Source organism: Chelonoidis abingdonii, chromosome 5 (genome assembly GCF_003597395.2).
Source record: "Chelonoidis abingdonii isolate Lonesome George chromosome 5, CheloAbing_2.0, whole genome shotgun sequence".
NCBI lineage: Eukaryota > Metazoa > Chordata > Testudines > Testudinidae > Chelonoidis > Chelonoidis abingdonii.
Genome location: NC_133773.1, coordinates 126039368 through 126059139, shown reverse-complemented (window position 1 = coordinate 126059139; position 19772 = coordinate 126039368). Strand labels below are relative to the sequence as shown.

Genomic DNA, 19772 nt, shown 5'->3' with positions numbered 1-19772 from the left:
GCTTAGTGAACCCATGTGGTACAAAAGGCTGCATCACAAAACATGCTTAGCTAATTAAATTTGACAGGCTATATTGATTTTATTTAGAAGACCTTGACCAGATAATGAAACCATTACAATAGCAGACCTCACTATGAAGCTGTCATTGTTAAGTCTTCTCTGAGAAGCTCCATGGAAATATTGGGATTATTATAAGGTCTGGCAAAATGAGAATTAGTGAGATTCTCATACACCAAGCCATAGGTCTGATGTTTGTGAAATTTGCTCCATCCCAACAAATTAAAACATTTTAAAAATTGGGAGCCTAATGACAATATCTCATTAATGCCAGTGAAAATTGTAGGTTTAATTCCCTGCTCACTGTGCTAAAAATCCTCAGCATCATTTTCAAATGTAGTTACATTACTATGTTTTATTTATAAAGCCTTGATATTTACTCTCCTGGCACTTTAGACCATTATGGTTGGATTCAACTTTATCTGCTGCCTGGCAGGAAATTGAAAATAATCTTTTGAACATTCCACCCACATCTCTGTGCCCAAAGGTAAAGTAGAATAGACAGATTCCAAAAGCATTACATAAGTTAAACGAGCTAGATTTTCACACAGAGCACTCGCTACAGTAGCTTCACCTTAATGTATTTTAGAGACCAGCACACTTTAACTAAGTATTTCATATCAATCCATCCATTAGAGACACTGCAGGACCAGACTTACAAAGATGACAGTGATGCTGCAACTTTCAAGCAAACCCTCCCAGACCTGACCCCTGATGAGCCTTCAGAAGCACTCGGCTTCCCAACCTTCGGAAAGGAGGAGGAGGAGGAGGAAGGTAGGTGCAGCGAAGATCTGACCAAAAGTCAGACTGAGTCACCTGCAACAGAAAATCAAGAGCCCCAGTCCCAACCTGCTGAAGAGGCAACAACACCAACAGCTGAGGAGGGGACAGCAGCTGATCCAGGTAGTGATGAATCTCCAGGAAAATCCCCATCCAAAAAGAAAAAGAAGTTCCGCACTCCTTCCTTCCTGAAGAAGAACAAAAAGAAGAGTGACTCCTGAAGGCTCAATGCGCTGCAGAAACACTGTCGTGTTTTAAAATCTAAATTCATTAACCACTAGAATGTACCGGATTGTACTGAGTGTTTTGTCATCTTATGTAAAGGAATGCAACAAATCAACCAGCCAACCAACCCCTCAAGTTATAGCTTGATTGTTTAAGGTTATAACAAGAAATTAACGTGCAGAAAGGTGCTAAACCTCTGTTCTCAGCAGCATACCACAAATTTAATCCTTAATTTGGAAACAAAGTTAAATGGCTTCCATGTGGAAGACATCGAACCGCTGTTTTTAATTTAAAGCCCACACTGCTTTATGTATGAACACAAGTATTTTTGACCAGGCCACGTTCACAGTGCAGTATCTGCTCACTCCAGAACATGCTCTTTTCCAATGTTGTTTTCACCAGTCACAAGTGGATTCTTTTTTAAATATTGCATTTTAGAGAGGATGCTTGTTTGTTTGCATTTTAGAGGGGGCACATTCTCGAACTGAGCTGTATGCTTCTGCAATCTGTGATTACAGATCATGTTATAGTAAGACTTTGAAACTATCCATACCTTATGCTCCTGTCTTCTCCCTGCCACCCCCAGCCTCCAATAACAACAATAATAAAAGCTGCCTTTAACCCATATTCTGTTTTGTGATATAGCTGGAACTTGAACTTAACCTTGTGATGTCTAAGAGGACTGAACTGGTGTTGGTGTTTCCTGCTGATACTGTGCATTCAACTTTTCTAAAAAATGCAATATTGTGAAATCTGTCCTCCCCAACCAAAATCAGAGACCATCAGAAATCACTTGCATAGCCGTTTGGTCTTTAGATACAGGTTGAAAACAATTGTATGTTAGACTTTTGGGACACTTTTAATTGGTGATCTAGAGCATGGACAGTTTTGGACTGGGTCTTCAGTGCACATTTCATTGTTTAGATAAAACTTCCCTGAGTGCAGATGCAAATCTGTTACATATAAGCCACATTTGCAGGCTGGTATCTACACTCCCTCCCCTAATAAAAATGTAAACACATGACACTGAACACTTAACATATGTTTTTATATTAACACTTTTTCTTTTCACTTACTGTAGCTTGTGTTTCTTGCTTTGTGTTGCCAGCAGTAAAGTCGGGAACAGAAATCCCTCCCAGAGTCCTTAGAGGTGCATTTACTACCAGTTTTCCATAAGCATTTAGCATGTAGCAAAGTCGGGAAAATCACTTTCGCCTTTTATTTGCTATCCTCTTCTAGTTACGATCACGATTCTCTCTCTTCATTGAGCACACACAGAGATCCACCTTCAAATTATCTTTTTGAAAGCCAAAACATCTTCATTTGTTACCAACGTGAACTTTCCAGAAACCTTAATGAATTCACCCCAGCTATAAACCAAGATGCTCCAAATGTGAGTGTTCAAAATGACACATTTCTATTTGTAACAGCAGAAAACATTCAAAGATTTCTCCTTGGGGGAAAAAGATTGGCTTACATGCAATGACTAAACTAAAATGAAGTTCAGTAATGGATGTATCATATAAGATTACATAAAATACCTGTTTTATAGTGAGAAAAATAGTGAATCCCTTGCGATTTGTGCAGGGTGAAGGCATTGAGTAGTAGAACAGGTTCAGCTATAGTGCAAAAATAAAGCCTATATTAGGCCTCAGATGCGTTGAAAACTTGGACCAAATTCAAGTGGTAAAAGGAAAACAAATTTACAAGATATGATCATAGCACTGTCAGGTGAGGAGGAAAAGGTTTAGTGGCAGTAATTAACACACCAGAAATCTGACTTCTCTTTTGGAACTAGATGCAACAGCAAATCACTGCTTAAGAGTGACACCTAAACAATGACATCTAGTAAGGACTGCATGGCGCTAATGGCTTTGAGCTTATAGTCTAACCTTCTATGGCCTCTGTATACTAGGGAGCCTACAGTACTTATCTTACTTTGCTAAATTGTGTTTTATTGCCAGGGTCATAATTATATTACGAAGCCATTGCTACATGTTTCAGTTAATAATGGAGTCCTCCCTTTTATCTTTGACCATATATGCAATGATTTTGATTCTAATTTTGTAGTTTGTTCTTTCAATTCTTTGTATTACACTATGAAATCTAGCTGTGTACGGTATGGTTACACACGGTGGGGGGGAAAACAGTCATGTATTTTTCTTTCTTGTATCATTAAGTTTTACTCACAAATAAAATTCTTCTTTAAAAGAATAAGGTTTTTTCCCTCTGTTTTGAAAGCTGTTGTACAGATTTAGTTTCCAGAATCTCTTAGGGAATAGTGCCCAAACCATTTTAATTTAATGGGTAAAAACAATTTCTTGAGAAAAGTACCTAGGATTTTGTTTATAGTAAACTGATTGGTTGCTGTTAAAGTTCCAGACCTGACTGTGATGTCTAATGTTCTGGCCAGAGACCCTGAATGGGGCAGGTAACAGTAAGCAGCAGAGACAGGCATTAAAAGGGATCAGTGTCTGAACTTTAATTGAGGGAACATGTAGACAGAATACAAAAAGCCGCCTTCATGTTGCAGTCAGTGTCCTCTGTAGGATTTGCTGTAGCTGAGAGAGCAACAGAAGGATCACTAGTCACTTCCAGGTTGACATAATTCTGCCTTCTCTAACAACCTACTAGATTAACCTTGTTCATTAAACTGACGTCCTTAAAAGTGATAAAGCTAGGGTGGAATATGTGCTCAAGTGAAAAAGCTAAGAATTCTAATTTGAAGTCTAATTCATTAAACAGGGGATCACTGTTTGGTTCATTAAGTTCACGCTCAGGCTATATGCAGTAGTTTAGAGGTTTGAAATCTCTGAACAAATGGCACAGTTTGCTGAAATACCATGGGGAGGGCACAGCTGCTTTTCACTCTTGTAAATTTACATTTTCTATTTCCTGAGGAGATTCACAAGCAACATAATAACCTCATATCCTTTAGAATTTGTTTATTTCCAAGGCAGGGGGAAAATGCTCTGCCTCTATCAATCATTCTTTAGGCTTTACCTGGAATACTATTTTAGTGAGTCACTAATTCTGTCTTTAACCAAGGCTCTAGGAATACAAAATCAAATTTTGGGACAAACGAGAAGCTGCAGAAACTTTTTTCCGTGGCTGTTTTAAAAAAAAAAAAAAAAAAAAAAGAATAAAACCTGCATAATAGGAAATGATAAAAAAGGCTCAAATTGAGACATTTAATAGAAGTGAGTCTTAAAACACTTATATGAACTCTCTGGATTACTTTGGTTTCCTGTATTACGTAAGAGTGTAAAACCTACCCAAAATTCTATTCCTTGAGCCGGTGCAAAGTGTTTGAGGTCTTTATTATATAGGTTTGGGTTCACATATTATTCATTTACAGGTTCAAGTTTTATGTCTCCAATAGTACTATGTCAGACTATGATCTTGTCAGAAGTCAAGCTAAGCACTGTCAGGTCTTGGATGGGAGACAGTTGAGGAAAACTCAGATGTGTTAGGTTGTAGTGTAGGTGGCACTCTTTCCTCTGAAACTATTGAACCAGTGCTCTGCTACAAGGCAGTGTGTTTCTGAAGATACTTTTATTAAAGAAAGACTGGCCTTCACTGCTTATGGTAGTCAATATTTCCATAACACTTCTAATGAGTAGGAATGTTAGTTGTGCTGTGTTACCCAAGTGAGAATTTGGGTAACAATCTACATTTTCCCTTCCTTCCACTGGCCAAGCTAGTCTTCACATTCCCCTACTAAAAATGGTTGTGTAGTGCTAAGGAAGTAGACTAGCTGGCAGTTTTCTCCGTCGTGGCTGTAGTCCAGGGATCCTTCTAAAGTGCTTCAGTTTCCTTCACAATGAAAGATACATGTGTTATGTTAATTACAGGGAGATCAACTGTCTACCATAATGTTTTTCACTAATATGTGTTAAAGCCAAGCAGACTGCACAGTGACGTGCAAGAGAGAGTAGAAACTATTCCACTGATACAGAATTAGGTCTTTACTGTCCCACTCCCATGCTGGAAGCAATCCCACTCTTCCCAGGAGTCATTTATGAGGGTGAGGTGAAACAAGAGCCTAACAGACCCAAATCTTTATGGTACAAATAAGTACACCACCTCCACCCAGGCATTTCTACTTTGATATCCTTAGGAGTGAGCTTCTTCACAGCTCCTTAAGCCCGACAGTAGACTTCTGAGGTAGAGTGTATGCTAGGCTCATCTGTGAACCTCAGACACACGGAAACCTTCATTGCCTTCATATTTTAAGATCACAGTTTTTGTTAAACCCTTTGGGAGCCTAGGATATATGGTAAGAAAGACTAAGGTATCCGATGGGTAAGTAGGGTTAGGAAACCACCTCTGAAGTGATTGTACTTGGACAGAGTGATCCATTAGGGCTCTTTTTTATCATTGATCCCATCTCCCTAGGAGTGTTTTAAAAAAAAAAAAAATTCTCTGCAGTGCAAGACAAGCAGATGACAAAGAACTATTAGTGGATGGCTCTGATTGCAAGGATTGAGAGACGGGCACATGGAGAAACCAAGATGGGAGGCAGACAAACTTTTTGAACCTCTGCTTACTTTTCTAAATGGATAGGGTTGGTCTATACTGCAAAGTTTTTCCTCATTTGAACAAAGATGCTGCTCATTATAACATGGAAGCTCATGTGCCAGTTACTCAGGTTCTTTACAATAGAGGTCAAAGAGTATAATTTTGCAGTAGAAACAAGCCCTAATTAAACCTTTTGAGGTCACCTAAGTGACAGACTATGACCTGTTTATTAAGAAGACATGGACCAAAACAAAATGGTCTCACTGCTCCTTTATTAAAGGCCCCCCGCCCCGCATTCCTAAGCAGAAGTGCAGTCAGCTAGAGCTTTATGTAGGCCAATGATTGACTAACAAAAGGACAATCTGAAAATATGCATGTTATTACAGGGCATCTTACTAACCCCACTCACTGCAGTAGACCAGTTTGCAATTAACTGTTTGTAGTGCAAAATACAAATATTTGATAAACACTCAGTATTGAAAAAACCTGTTAAACAAAATATTAGGAGTATAAAATGTAGCTAAAACACTTTTCCAACTATTTGGACACCGCTACCCCGATATAACGTGGACACTGGGAGCCAAAAATTCTTACTGTGGTATAAGTGAAATGCTGTTATATTGGGGTAGCGGTGGCAGGGCTGCAGCGATGATTTAAAGAGCTCTGGACTCCGGCCGCTGTGGGGAGCCCGAGCCCTGGGGTAGCAGCAGCAGGGCCCGGGGCTCCCTGCAGCAGCCAGAGCCCCAGACCCTTTAAAGCACCGCCAGAGCCCCGCTGCTACCGCGTTATATGTGAACCAGTGTTATATTGGGTCGTGTTATAGTGGGATAGAGGTGTATATAACAGTTAGGTCACTTGTTTATTCCTACTGTTCTGCCAAGGGATCATAAATGGAGTCAAGATTGATAGAAGGCTTTCTCACAGGTCATACAAAACTCAGGGTACCAACCTCCACCCAAAAAAAAAAAAAAAACCCACCAGCTTAAGGCACTAGATATAAATTTTACCAAAGAGACCTGCCCCTAACAAATTCCACTAACTGAGGGAGGCTGTGCAAAGGGTATACAAAATAATCTCAATATGATCACAAAATGGGGGAGGGGTTATATTGTCTCACCATGAACCAATTGAGGTGGCTGGGTCTTGATCAAGTTCTCCACTATGTAGGTGCCTGAAAACTCTGCTAATCCATATTCTCTAAGAGCAGCCAGTGATTAAAATGAAATGGGCACAGGAAGGATATGCAAAAACCATACTGTGCACATGATTCTGAGAAATGATGGCATTTTACATATAGCATCTGGTTGGGAACTGTAGGTAATTTAAGCATGAAATTCTGTTGTGGAGTGAGTCTGAGTTTGTTGAATTCAATCTTTTTCTGCCCATGTAGCTGGTATGATGTCACCATTTTATGTAGCAGGAATACAACTTGCTGAATGACACACACTTGAATCAGATACTTCTGATCTCAACGCTAGTCAAACTGAGAGGCAATGCTGGAGAGAATAACTGTAGCTGGGTTTCCATCTCCTTGAGGATTGGCTGTGTGTAAGAAAAAACAATTTTGTGACAATGGTGTGTATACTGGCAAGTGGAATTTGAGTTGGCCTTCCAGTAACTCAAAACACAGTATTGTTCCATTTTAAATCGCTTCTTGACAGCTGACTCTCCACCACTTTAGCAGGCCCTTGGAAAATGAGTAGTTCTGTACTAGTCATAATGTTGCTCCTCTCTTTGATTATTCCTCCTTTGTTTGCTGCTTTATGTAACCAAGAAGAATGAGGGGAAGCAGGAACAAAACTGCACAAACAGTGAAGCAAACCTCAGCTCCTGCCAGCCAATAAACTGCAAAAGAAATAAGATATTTAGTTCTTAGGAGGCTACCTTCATTGTACACATTACCAAGGTTTTTCAAAGTGACTTCCTGGGCAGCCTTGGTACAAATTTGAGTAGTTGCATGTTATAGGTAATTAGAGGTGTAACTATTTGGATTTGCACCTATGATTCCTTCCCCATGACCAAAGAGTGGCTGTAAGTAGCATCTGGCTAACACCCTGGCTGAAAGTAGTCCCCTTATTATTAAATTAACCTGTGGAACTCACTGCCATGGAATGCTGTGATGAACCCAGTTATACTTTTGGCCAAAACAGAGTTAGATAAGTTCATGGAGGATAGGTTCATCAATGCACAAGATGGTCACAGATGCAACCCCATGCTTAGGGCAACCCTAAACCTCTGACTGGCAGGAACCTGGAGGGAAAGACAGGGATGGATCATTTCAACTGCCGTGTTCTGTACACACTGTACTGGCCACTGTCGGACGATTGGGCTAGATGGTCTGACCCTGGGTGGTCGTTCTTATGTACCTACATTACACTAGCTAGACAAACAATGATTTTCAAAAGGTAAGTTTTAAAATTAGGTAGATTCTTTTCACTTTCTACAGCCACAGACAATTGTTCTACTGTTACGGTACCCACCCGCCCTTACTTTGCCTTGTTTAGATTTCACTGGAAGCCCATTAGTTTACTCAGTCCCAAACAGTCGGAGCTGCCGCCATTCCTGCTGCACTTAGCAGGACTTGGGGCTGGCAGACAGCCAGCAGCACAGAGCCAGAAGGAACACATCAGCAAGAGCGTGAGAGGGGTGCAGAATGACGGCAACGGCAGGAGCAGGGGGCCCATGTGAGAGAAGCAGGATCCACAAGTGCAGACTGCTGCTGTCAGCTTCTTCCTAATGAGCATCTGCTCCTAAACTCAACTCATTTCTTCCCTTCACTATACAGAGTCCATATTTGTATCTGCATCCGAATCCCATCCTCCACCACTTGTTTCTGCTATCCCCTTCTTGCCATAGCAACCGACCCTCACGTGCCTCCACTTCAAGCCTTTACAATACTACCTACGTTTTAAGCTGAGATCAAGTACGTATTAAATCTTCCACCTTCCTGGTATCAAATGGTAAATATGGATCTAGCCAGAACTGACTGATTTCCTCCTCCCTACTCTCCCAAGGTAGAACCTGAACATGGCAGGAGGGGGTGAAAACTGCCTGATTAGGAGCCTAGCACTGCTATCCTTGCCCCAGTCACATCTCAGCTCTTCCCTTCGGGCTTTGACAGATATAACACAATGTTTCTCGGTTGAAGAAAATGGAAGTACACAGTTGAGACACTTAAGAAATTTGGAGCCGTACTATTCAAATAATTAGCCTGTCTGCTACTTGCTAAGTGCTGCTGTCAACCTAGGTGCTCTACACAGGATGCTTTCTTAGTCAAGTACCAGCCTAATTACTTACAGTAATCAATATCTTGTGGCGTCACTGCTTTTCCATATCTTATTCTTTTAGCCCTCGACAGGCCATTCCCTGGCACTCATGGAAGGACTAAGTATTAAATGTCACAAGGCCTAAAGTTGAGGCAGGTAGAAAATCACACGTCATTCCACAAAGCTGAGTTAGGCCCTCAGGCCCCCTGTACAATGACCGGGAAGAGACAGGCACTACAGCCTATGATTCGCTTGCACCAGCATGCCATGTAGGGAGCTGCCTAAGCTAGCCAGTAGGAGATGCTGATTGGGGAGGCGGAGAAGCTAAACTCCACCCCTCTGAGGGACCTAGGTGTCTATGCCTGTTAGTGATTCTCAGGCCTGGTCTACACTACAGGTTTAAATCGATTTAAAGTGCGTTAAATCGATTTAATGCTGTACCCGTCCACACTACAACGCCCTTTATATCGATATAAAGGGCTCTTTAAATCAATTTCTGTACTCCTCCCCGACGAGAGGAGTAGCGCTAAATTCGATATTAACATATCGGATTACGGTTAGTGTGGACGGAAATCGACGTTATTGGCCTCCGGGCGGTATCCCACAGTGCACCACTGACCGCTTTGGACAGCAATCTGAACTCGGATGCAGCGGGCAGGTAAACAGGAAAAGCCCCGCGAACTTTTGAATTACATTTCCTGTTTGCCCAGCGTGGAGCTCTGATCAGCACGGGTGGCGATGCAGTCTCAAATCCAAAAAGAGCTCCAGCATGGACCGTACGGGAGATACTAGATCTGATCGCTGTATGGGGAGACAAATCTGTTGTATCAGAGCTCCATTACAGAACACGAAATGCCAAAGCGTTTGAAAAAAAATCTCCAGGATACACAGCGCTGCGTGACAAGCGTAACGGGAAGCCAGAGACTCAAATGGACGCTCATGGATGGAGGGGGTACTGAGGACTCCAGCTATCCCACAGTCCACAGCAGTCTCTGAAAAGTATTTGCATTCTTGGCTGAGCTCCCAATGTCTGTAGGTTCAAACACAGTGTCTGGCGTGGTTCAGGGAATAGCTCCTCAGTTTCTTTCCCCCCCACCACCACGTGAAAGAAAAGGGAAAGAAATCATTTCTTGACTTCTTTCAATGTCACCCTATGTGTACTGAATGCTGCTGGTAGACGCGATGCTGCAGCAGTGAAGAGCACTATCCGCTCCTCTCCCCCTCCCCGGTGGTAGACGGTACAATATGACTGATATCCGTCGTCGCCATCAGCCCGTGAGTGCTCCTGGCTGGCCTCAGGTGAGGCTGGCCGGGGGCGCCTGGGTAAAAATGGGAATGACTCCCAGTTACTCCCAGTAGATGGTACAGAACGGCTGGTAACTGTCTTCATCATAGCAACTGGGGGCTGAGCTTCATCAGCCCCCTCCCTTTCCTGTGTAAAGAAAAGATTCTGTACTGCCTGGACTGTCATAGCCCCGGGAGGCTGCCTCCCCCTCATTTTATCTCACTAACAAGTCTCTGTTTCTTATTCCTGCATTCTTTATAACTTCATGACACAAAGGGGGGGGGACACTGCCACGGTAGCCCAGGAAGGTTGGGGGAGGAGGGAAGCAACGGGTGGGGTTGTTGCAGGGGCACCCCCTGTGAATACTGACACGGAGCTGCTGTGCTCTGGTACACTGGTCCTCTAATACACTAGTCCCTTATACTAGGCAGGACTGACTCTATTGTTAGAAAACATAAGGGAGGTACTGACTCAGTCCCAAGTGAGTCAATCCCAATTTTGCTTTTGCGTCGCGCCCCCGGCCGATTTCAGCCAGGGGCACTCATGATAGCAGCGGACAGTACAGAGAGGGAGAGATAACCGTCATTTCATTGCCAGTTTACTCTGGCAGTAGACGGTACAGAACAACTGGTAGCAGTCCCACTGTGCACATATAATAAAAGAAGCCGGAGCCTGAAGGACCCTGAGGCAACATAATCATTCTTACGCTTGCATGCTCGCTCTCTCTTGCATGCTCAATTAATGTAATTATTTATCCACAGTGCAACGGCTTCAACAGGCAAGGGTGAGGGAGACCTGTATCAGACAATCTCATAGCCCAGTGGTTAGAGCACTCACCTGAGAGGTGGCAGAGCCCTGTTCAAAGCAAGTAAAAGGGGGAATTGAACTAGTAGGAGTTCTCCAACATCCCAGATGAGCTAAATGTTATGAGGATAGCCTGCCTACTCCCCACCTTCCCTGGCTGATTCATGCGAAGGCTCCTGCTCAGAGAACACCTACTCAACTTGACCTTGTCAGTGTTAGGCAGAGGAACACGTAGCCAATGCCTGACTGGCTCTGGGGCTTAGGCAGGTGCTAGGCCAGGGATGGGCAAACTATCGCCTGTGGGCTGGATCTGGCCTGCCAGCTGGTTTAATCCAGCCCCTGAGCTCCCATTGGGAAGTGGAGTCGGGGGCTTGCCCAGCTCTGGCACTCCAGCTGGGAAGCAGGGGCAGGAGCCACTCCACCCAGGTCCCGGAAACAGCAGCAGGGTCCCCATCCGGCTCCTATGCGTAGGGGCAGCCAGGGGACTGCACGCTGCCTCCACCCCAAGCACTGCCCCCCGCAGCTTGCATTGGCCAGAAACCGCAGCCAATCGAAGCTGGAGGGGCTGTGCCTGCGGACAGGGCACGCCTCCACATAGGAGCCGGAGAAGGGACATGCGGCTGCTTCAGTGAGCCATTTGAGGTAAGTTCCGCCCAGAGCCTGCACCCCTGAGCCTCTCCCCTACATCCCAGCCCTGATCCTCCTCCCGTCCTCTGAACCTCTTGATCCCAGCCCAAAGCACCCGCCTGCACCCCAAACCCCTCATCCCCAGCCCCAGCCCTAGAGCCTGCACCCCAGCCAGAGCCCTCACCACCCGCCAGCCTGGAGCCCCCCCTCCTGCACCCTGAACTCCTCATTTCTGGCCCCATCCCAGAGCCCATACCCCCAGCCAGCGCTCACACCCCAGCCCCAATTTTTTGAGCATTCATGGCCCACCATATAATTTCTATTCCCAGATGTGGCCCCAGTCTATGCCTAGAAGGAAGCAGTGATTGTGCAGGCCCAGCAGCAAAAATACAAGCACCGATGGAACTTTTTACTGCACAAACTTAGGTGCCTACAAGGTGCAACAGCAGTTTTGTGAATCACAGTGGAGCCTAAAACTGAGACTTACACTTGGGTGCGCAAGTCTGTTTCTGACTCCAGGGCTTAATCCCTGGTTTACTTTGCTAGATCAACTACAGCGCAGGGTTCAGTTCTGCAACCTACTAAAAGGCCTCGGGACATACTTCACATAAAAAAACTTTTCTGTGCATTTAAACACTGGATGGGCGGAATCTGGCGGAGCCAGGCTTAGACCCAACGCGCCTCTCCCTCCTACTCTGGGCCTGTTAGACCTCCCAGGACATTGACACTGCAGCTGTAAGCAAAGAAACAAAAAAATCCACAGCAGCAAGACTCAAACCACAGCTCAACTGACTCTGGCTCATGCAGCTTGCTGGGTGGGGCTAGGAGTAGCAGTGTTGACAGTCTTGCTCGGGCAGGACCCAGGGCTCTGCGACTAAGGTTACCATACGTCTGGGTTGCTTTTTGGGAACCTGAAATACGGGAACCCTACAACCCTCTCCCTCCATTGGGTTTCAGATCCCAGGTTCCACCTCAAGTGTCTGCACTACACAGCCCGACCTTTAGTCAGCTGAGCTTAGGGTGGCCAGGCATCTGGTTTTTCAACCGGAATGTCCGGTCGAAAGGGGATCCTGGCAGCTCCGGTCAGCAGTGACGTTAAAAGTCCATCTTGAGTACCTTGACCCATGTGTGAGCAATTCCTGTTGAAGTCAGTGGGAGACCCCCCAGGAGGGTATAACTTGTCTCTTAACTTGCAACAGTTAGGAATGTTCGGCAAAGACATGCAATTTACTACTCAATCATGTCTACATTCCCGTTGCCACGTCCCACCTGTTTCTCTCTATGGTCCCTTCCCTGGAACTTCCTAATGGTCGCCAGGCTGAAGGAGCCAAAGAATTACATTTTATATTGCCAGGGTGGTGGAGGAGTGTGCACCGCTTACCTGCTGCTGACAAGATTGGTCCCAGAGCTCTTGCTAGGGCCCCCAGGCTCCTCAGAATTCCCATTACTGTTCCCTTCTGACTGGCTGAGCCTGTGCAAGGAAAAGTGCTGCACCAATTAGTTAGTTCTTTGAACAAGACCCTTTTTTTCCCCCTCTGCACTTGAATCCTGGTTTCTGTGCATGTCAGATTTGCTGTTTTATACCACTCACAGCTCACTCACTCCCCATCCACTAAGCACTCTGCTTCCTTAGTAGTTTTTCCTCTCCACTGAGGAGGTGACAATGGTTGCTGAACATGACTTCTTCGTTGGGAAAATATAATTAATAGCGCTTGCTGTGAGTGCTTGTTCATCAGCTTTCACATGCTGCAGCTCAATGCCAAAACAGCATTACATAGCTTCTGTGAGGTTCTCTGTGCAAATACTGCTCTTCACTGAATTGCAGGAGGGCTTCACGTGCTCGTTAGAGAATGAATTTTTACATCTTCTTTGATTTGACCAGAGTTAGGTAGAGAAACTATAGGTTTTAAAAAGAAAGGTTAATGATACATGCACATGTCAATATGTAGATACACAGATATGAGTATAAACAGCATCAAGTCAAGTTATAATAAGAAACAGCATTTTCTGTCTTCTTATTATCCCTAAGCAACCATTACTAATACTGGAGGTTGTAATGAAACAAAGGGGTCAGTCTTCAGTGCATGATACAGCAGCTATGGTTTCTCTGTGTATTTTGTGCAAGGATATTATGTAACAACCACTGCTTTGGACCCAGGTTTTTCCTTGCTGATCAAACCAGTGTGAAAGAACTGGTTCCACTGCTAACAGAGATGGTCAGTGCTTCTCTTTAGAGAGATCAGCAACCTGCCCTCCTTAAGGAGGCTTTTGTGCAGCCTTAGTTCAAGAAAACAACAATCAATTGTCCTCTTCCTGATCTTCTATTTTGGGTTAGGATTAGAGAGAATGTGGTGGTGAGTGAACTCTGCGGGAACCTAGATGCCTCAGATTTCTTTAACCCTATCAGTTTGGGCACAAGCCTGGGTACTCAGAAGAGACTGCAATAGTGATGTTGGTAGATGATCTCCTTGCAGTGGATGAAGATGCCAGGAGTGTTAGATCTGACAGCACTGCTCACGACTTGCTCTCAGGTGACCTTGTTCCTTCCTTGAGGACTGTTTCCAGAGTTCCCAGTGTTGGGCATTTTCTCTTCCTGCTTGAGGGTTCTGCCATATGGCGTTCCATAGTGTTCCATCTAGTATCCTCTCTATGCAATGAGTACGTGGGGCCTGCAGGGTGGTACGGGCAGAGGCACTTCCAGCATGCCATTTGATAGCTAGGTTTGTATCTCTATCTCACCTGACCAAACCAGGGCTGTCAAACACCTGCACCAGTGTCCGAGAGGGAACAGGGCATGGATGACAGCTAGCTAGCTGATGTTCAAGCCTGATAAGACCAAGACAATGCTGGCAGGTTGAAGGAAGCAGCCAGAAGATATGGAGTCTTCCTTACTTGATTGTCCCACTTGTTACTGCATTTGAGGGTACCCAGACTGTTGAATCCTCAGCTGCAATTGTCATAGAGCATCAGTGTCTAGAAAGGCTCCTCCGCCTCCCCACCAGGAGTTTGTAACCTTGCTGCTGCTATTCATGCCTTTGTCACTTTGAGTAGATGAAAGCAGTATGGCTTGTGGGGATGGATTAGCTCAGGGGTCGGCAACCTATGGCATGCGTGTCAAGGAGTCCCGGCAGGCAGCAGTGTGCCATTAAAAATCCTGCCCGGCCCGGCCCGCTCTTCTCCGCCCTCCACTCCCCTGCCCCCCCACCCCGCGGGGGAAGGGGGCAAGGGGCAGAAGCCTGGTCCTGCTGGCTCCCCTGCCTCTTCCTGTAGTGTGCTGGGTTCCTGCCCCTCCTCCGCCTCTCCCTCCCTTGCTCCCTGCTGGCAGATCAGCTGATGGCCCTTGCAAGGGAGGGAGTTGGGAAGGAGCTGAGTCAGCATGCTTGCGGCTTCCAGCGGAAGCAGAGAAGAAGCGGGGGCAGGGCCTGGGGTTGGGGTTGGAATAGGGGCTTATCCCCTCCAGTCCCTTGCCCTGACCCGACCCCCCTCACACACACCCCAGGCCTCTGTCCTGACCCCCCTTCACACACACTCAGCCCTCTGCCCTGAGCCCTGACCCCCCCCCCACACACACCCTCTGCCCTGAGCCCTGCAGCCCCGCACATACCCCAGGCCCGTGCCCTGAGCCCTGTGCCCCGCACACACACCCAGACCCCTGCCCTGAGCCCTATACCCCCCTCATACACACCCAGCCCTCTGCTTGACTCCTTCACCACCGCCACCACGACCCCAGCCCTGACTCTGGAACCCCCACACATACCCAGCCCCCCCCAACACCTGCACTCCCTCTCACATGCCCCCCACCCTCTGCCCTGACTCTTGTACCCCCACCACATCCCCATGCACCCCCCACATCTCCACCCCCACCTTGAGCACCAAATGGGAGCACCTGCACCCCTTGCACCAAATGGGAGCTGCCCAGGTAAATGCCCCACACCCAAACCTCCTGAGCCCCCTCCCTCATTCTAGCTCCTGGCCAACCCCAACCCTGTGCTCAGTGCGCTCCCACCCTCAGCGCAGTGCAGAGAGAGGAAGAGAATGGGCCAGAACCAGGGAGAGGGTAGGTACCCATTGTATGTGGGCAGGGCCGGGACCCCAGGCCGGCAGCGGGCTGAGCGGGTCCAGCAGCCGGGATCCTGGCTGGCAGGAGCCGGCAGATGGAACCCCTGAGCGGCAGCGAGCTGAGCGGCTCAGCCCACTGCTGGTCTGGGGTCCCGGCCGCTGGCCCCGCACAGCCCGCTGCTGGTCTGGGGTTCTGGTGTCCCAGTCGCCAGCCCCACTCAGCCCACTGCCGGCCTAGGTGAACAGAACCCCAGACCAGCAGCGGGCTGAGTGGGCCGGCATCGTAAGATCAACATTTTAATTTAATTTTAAATGAAGCTTCTTAAACATTTTGAAAACCTTGTTTATTTTACAATACAACAATAGTTTAGTTATGTAATATATAGACTTATAGAGAGAGACCTTCTAAAAATATTAAAATGTATTACTGGCACGCGAAACCTTAAATTAAAGTGAATAAATGAAGACTCGGCATATCACTTCTGAAAGGTTGCCGACCCCTGGATTAGCTAATGCTTTTACTTTTAATTGACAGTATTTTTAGCTCTTGTCAAATGCACTTAGAGCTGAGGACAGGCTTTTGGTACGTTATAAATCTAACTCATGCAACCCCATGTCAGCTCTCAAAGTCCAGGTTCCAACACTAAATGCATATTGCTGTAGCAGTAAACAGGTGTTAAGTGGAACTGGATTTTGTATTTGCAGTTTCAGTTAAAGTTAGCTTTGTACAGACAAATGCTGCCCCTCCAACAAGTAAAGAGCCACTTACCATAGCCTGACACCACTGCTGACAAACAGGGAACAACAATGGCAGCGGCTGGAAAAGATGTAAGAGTAGGTTAGAATAGCACTAATGAGCAGAGAGCCCAAAGCAGCAAGGATAGCTATAGCCAAAAATGCAGCCACACTGGTTACTACTGCACAGAAAAATGCCGTGCCCTAGGGCATTAAACCAACAATGAATCATAAGGTTTCATTCAGTTTAATAACAAAAACACCCCCAACAAAGCCAAGCTACACAAACAACTCTTGCAGCCATAAAGGCTATGAGCATTCAGCAGCTGTTTTACATTACAGCCTTTCTTCTTGACAGCCCTAGAGGGAAGGGCATAAGGGTCACAGTTACATTCTATTCAGCTAACTAGTAGTTTTCCAGATCTCTATCATCTTGTCAGGTGTAGTGGGAGAAGGAATCTTTCATACATCACATGCTCAGTGAGATGGCCATATGTGAAATCATGAAGAGTCCCCTGAGAGACATAAGTGTACAGTGCTTATGAATAAAGTGAATAAAAGCAACCATATGTTCTACAATGCAGTATGCAGATACCAAGTCTAAAGAGAAAATACGCTAGCTCACAGAGCCCGAACTAAACACAACAGTCAAGATCTAACAATGAGAACTGCCCTCTTGCTGAAACAGGCCGTGTTTCTCCCAGTAAGGAAGAGATGTAGCATACAAAATACTTCCCAGCAAGGAAAGGACAATCAGATGGCAGAAGCTTGGCATCCTCCAGTGAGTCTGAATGATTTGTTAATTTTTTACATACACTTGTCCCTAGACAAGCAAGCTGTCAAACAGACTCTTCCTAAAACAAGAAACCTTTGTTTTTAATTCAGGGATTTAAAATTTTGTACCGATTATAAAATGTATCTCTGCCACTCAAAAAAAGAGAATATCTTGTTGTTGTACTAATGTTAACTCTTTTGGAAACATCTTATGGTGCCTGTCCAAGAAAAGATTTAAGGTGCTTAAGTCGCACTGAAGTCAAGCGTGCACTTATGTGCTTTTCCAAATAGGGGCGGACCTAAACTGATGCTTAACTGTTTTCCTGAATGGAGGCCTAAATCTGCAAAAATTACTTCCTTTTAAACATACATATGTCCATGCACACACACTTCTGCACACTTCTTCATAAATGACAGATTGAGTTGTCCTACCCCTCCCCGCCTGTGGTTAGTGAGGCAGGAGAGCAGAAAATTATACTGTTGACTAAGTCCTTGCTTGACTATGTTGTAGCATAAATCAGAGTGTTTATATACAGCACTTCTCATTCCTGCTCTGACAGACAGTTATGCAGCTCTCCTTTGCCCAGCCTCCAAAGTGTAATGAATAAAGCAGTTGTCACAGTTCTGAAAAGCAGAGCTGCCTCTCTTTTACTAAGCTGGGGTATTTTTATTTAATGTACAAGTTGTCTCTAGGTCTGGGAGAGAAAAAGAATCTGAAATGCTCCCCAGTCAGCTGAGACAAGATGAGTGCTGGTGACATTTACAAACATCACCATGACAACTTCTAGGGATACAATTAGCATTAGAATAACCTAGAGCTGTGATTCCTTCCAAGTTTTATAAGCAAGAAAGTCAACTTTTATCGCCTATTCCATGAAGCCTGAAGTACATCTTTATTAAACAGGGTGAGGAAATCTATGAAGTTGATTTGCCATGCTTAGGCTTCAATGCCTATTGGGAACTATTTGAATAGCTCACCGAAAGAATAGAGCAACAGTCCAGCACTCAGCACCGTCACATTACCAGCCCATCCAATCAACAAGAAAGCTGGAATCAACAGCATTATAGCCTAAAAAAAAAAAATATGCAAAATGAGTGTGTTTCTATTACATCTAAAGCCATATGCATCATAAAAGCCTAATCCCAGTTTTCTTGGCACTGCGCTGCTGCTGCTGAGAGGGGATATATTTAAGTTAAAGAGACAGTTCCCATGTTGCCAAGTTTCCCTCTCTAGATTGGTCTGTTGTTTTTACTCATGGAAGATTTATTTCCTGTTAGGTGTTGGGGAAGTGGAGATTGCATCACTGATGATGCAAAGGTAGAGAATGCCCAGACAAGATTGGCAGAACTGAGAAAGAAACTTGTGTAGAATAGAGCAATAGGAGCATTTTGTCCCCCTTCTCCTGGTAGTGCTGATGGGTGCCACATGCACCCCTCATCAACTGGAGGGTTAGTCGCCATTGTGCAGGGGAAGAAGATCCTTAGAGTTGAAAGAATACCAACCACCCCAAGGTAAAAAGAAACAGGACAAGATTCTCCTCTTCCTGCTGTGCAGCAGATCTTTGCTCCCATGTTGTGCTTTCCCTCTTCCTATTTTAAAGCACAATATCAGAGCCAAGTTCCACCATGTGATTCACAAAAAAGAGCTTTAATTTTTTCCCAACTCTCTTACATTTTTACAATTCAAGCATAGCTGAACTGCTGTTTTCACTCTGCTAAAGAGGAACCACACCCTCAGCACTGACCCAGATTCACCTCCGAGTTACTAGAGTTAACCATGACTGAAGGAAACTGACTAGAGTTCAAAATTTACAGCATCCCTTAAAATGATTTCCCTAGTGCCAGAAAGGCAGTCAGAGATGGGATTACAATTCAGGAGTTCTTGCCTCTTAGTCCTGTGTTCCACCACTAAACCACACCAGAAATCACTGGAAAATATACTCCTCATATCACATAGACTTGAGCCTGTGTGAGAACTGGGCTAACTCTCGGAAGTGTCAGCAGCTATGATGAATTTAGATTACAGAAATTTTAAATAATATATTAGAGGGAAAGAAGCTACAGTACTGTGGGAGATGATTTGTATGTTTTAATGTTTTGTCTGCTTGAAAAATGTCACTACAATGTATGTGGCATACAAAATATGCCCGTTCAATTAGAAGCATTAGGAAATGGACTAAAGAAGTCACTTAGTACTGATGAAGTCAAAAAACTCACTCCATCCCTTAGATTTTAATCCCTAGTACAGTTACAGCCATAAAATGCCATCTGGTTGCTTTACTAATTAAAAAGTAGCATGTCAGAGTCGAGAGGAAATGGAATAAATACAAATAATATATGTTTAAAAGAGGAATATACCCTTTTTATGGCTTTGATTTCACATCCTGGCCTGATTCGGCAAGTGTAGCCTCCCTGGATCACAGCCATTGTCATCCCAATAAAGAAAAACATCTTGCCTTGCTGCATACTAGAAGGGGTTGGACAGAGAGGGGAAGCACAAATTATACACGGCTACCACTCACACACAAAGTCTTCCTCTTAGATCTAAATCACTATTTCCCAAATGAAAGAGATCGATATTTTAGGTGCCCACATGGGGTCTTAACATTCAGACAGCATTAGACACCACCACCAATCAA

At 45.0% G+C, this 19772-nt stretch overlaps 2 protein-coding genes across 23 annotated transcripts in view; one reads left to right on the top strand and one right to left on the bottom strand.

Moving 5' to 3' along the window:
- ADD1 (adducin 1) overlaps positions 1 to 3275 on the top strand; it is a 127914-nt gene extending 124639 nt beyond the window's left edge. For 14 of the 19 annotated variants that reach the window (XM_075066628.1, XM_032781043.2, XM_032781041.2 and 11 more), the window contains one exon: positions 694 to 3275. In XM_075066628.1, coding sequence (XP_074922729.1) covers position 694 — 1 coding nt within the window. In that variant the 3' untranslated portion in view covers positions 695 to 3275. The remainder of the gene's footprint in view (positions 1 to 693) is intronic. The other 5 variants (XM_075066624.1, XM_075066626.1, XM_075066627.1 and 2 more) reach the window with 3 other exon arrangements.
- Positions 3276 to 3900: 625 nt separating this feature from the next.
- Positions 3901 to 19772, bottom strand: part of MFSD10 (major facilitator superfamily domain containing 10) — a 34698-nt gene continuing 18826 nt past the window's right edge. For 3 of the 4 annotated variants that reach the window (XM_032781023.2, XM_075066629.1, XM_032781027.2), the window contains 5 exons: positions 19492 to 19600; positions 18112 to 18202; positions 16394 to 16441; positions 12947 to 13036; positions 3901 to 7428 (listed from right to left, as the gene is read on the bottom strand). In XM_032781023.2, coding sequence (XP_032636914.1) covers positions 7322 to 7428; positions 12947 to 13036; positions 16394 to 16441; positions 18112 to 18202; positions 19492 to 19600 — 445 coding nt within the window. In that variant the 3' untranslated portion in view covers positions 3901 to 7321. Of the gene's footprint in view, positions 7429 to 11820; positions 12705 to 12946; positions 13037 to 16393; positions 16442 to 18111; positions 18203 to 19491; positions 19601 to 19772 lie in introns of those variants that run through there. The other variant, XM_075066630.1, reaches the window with a different exon arrangement.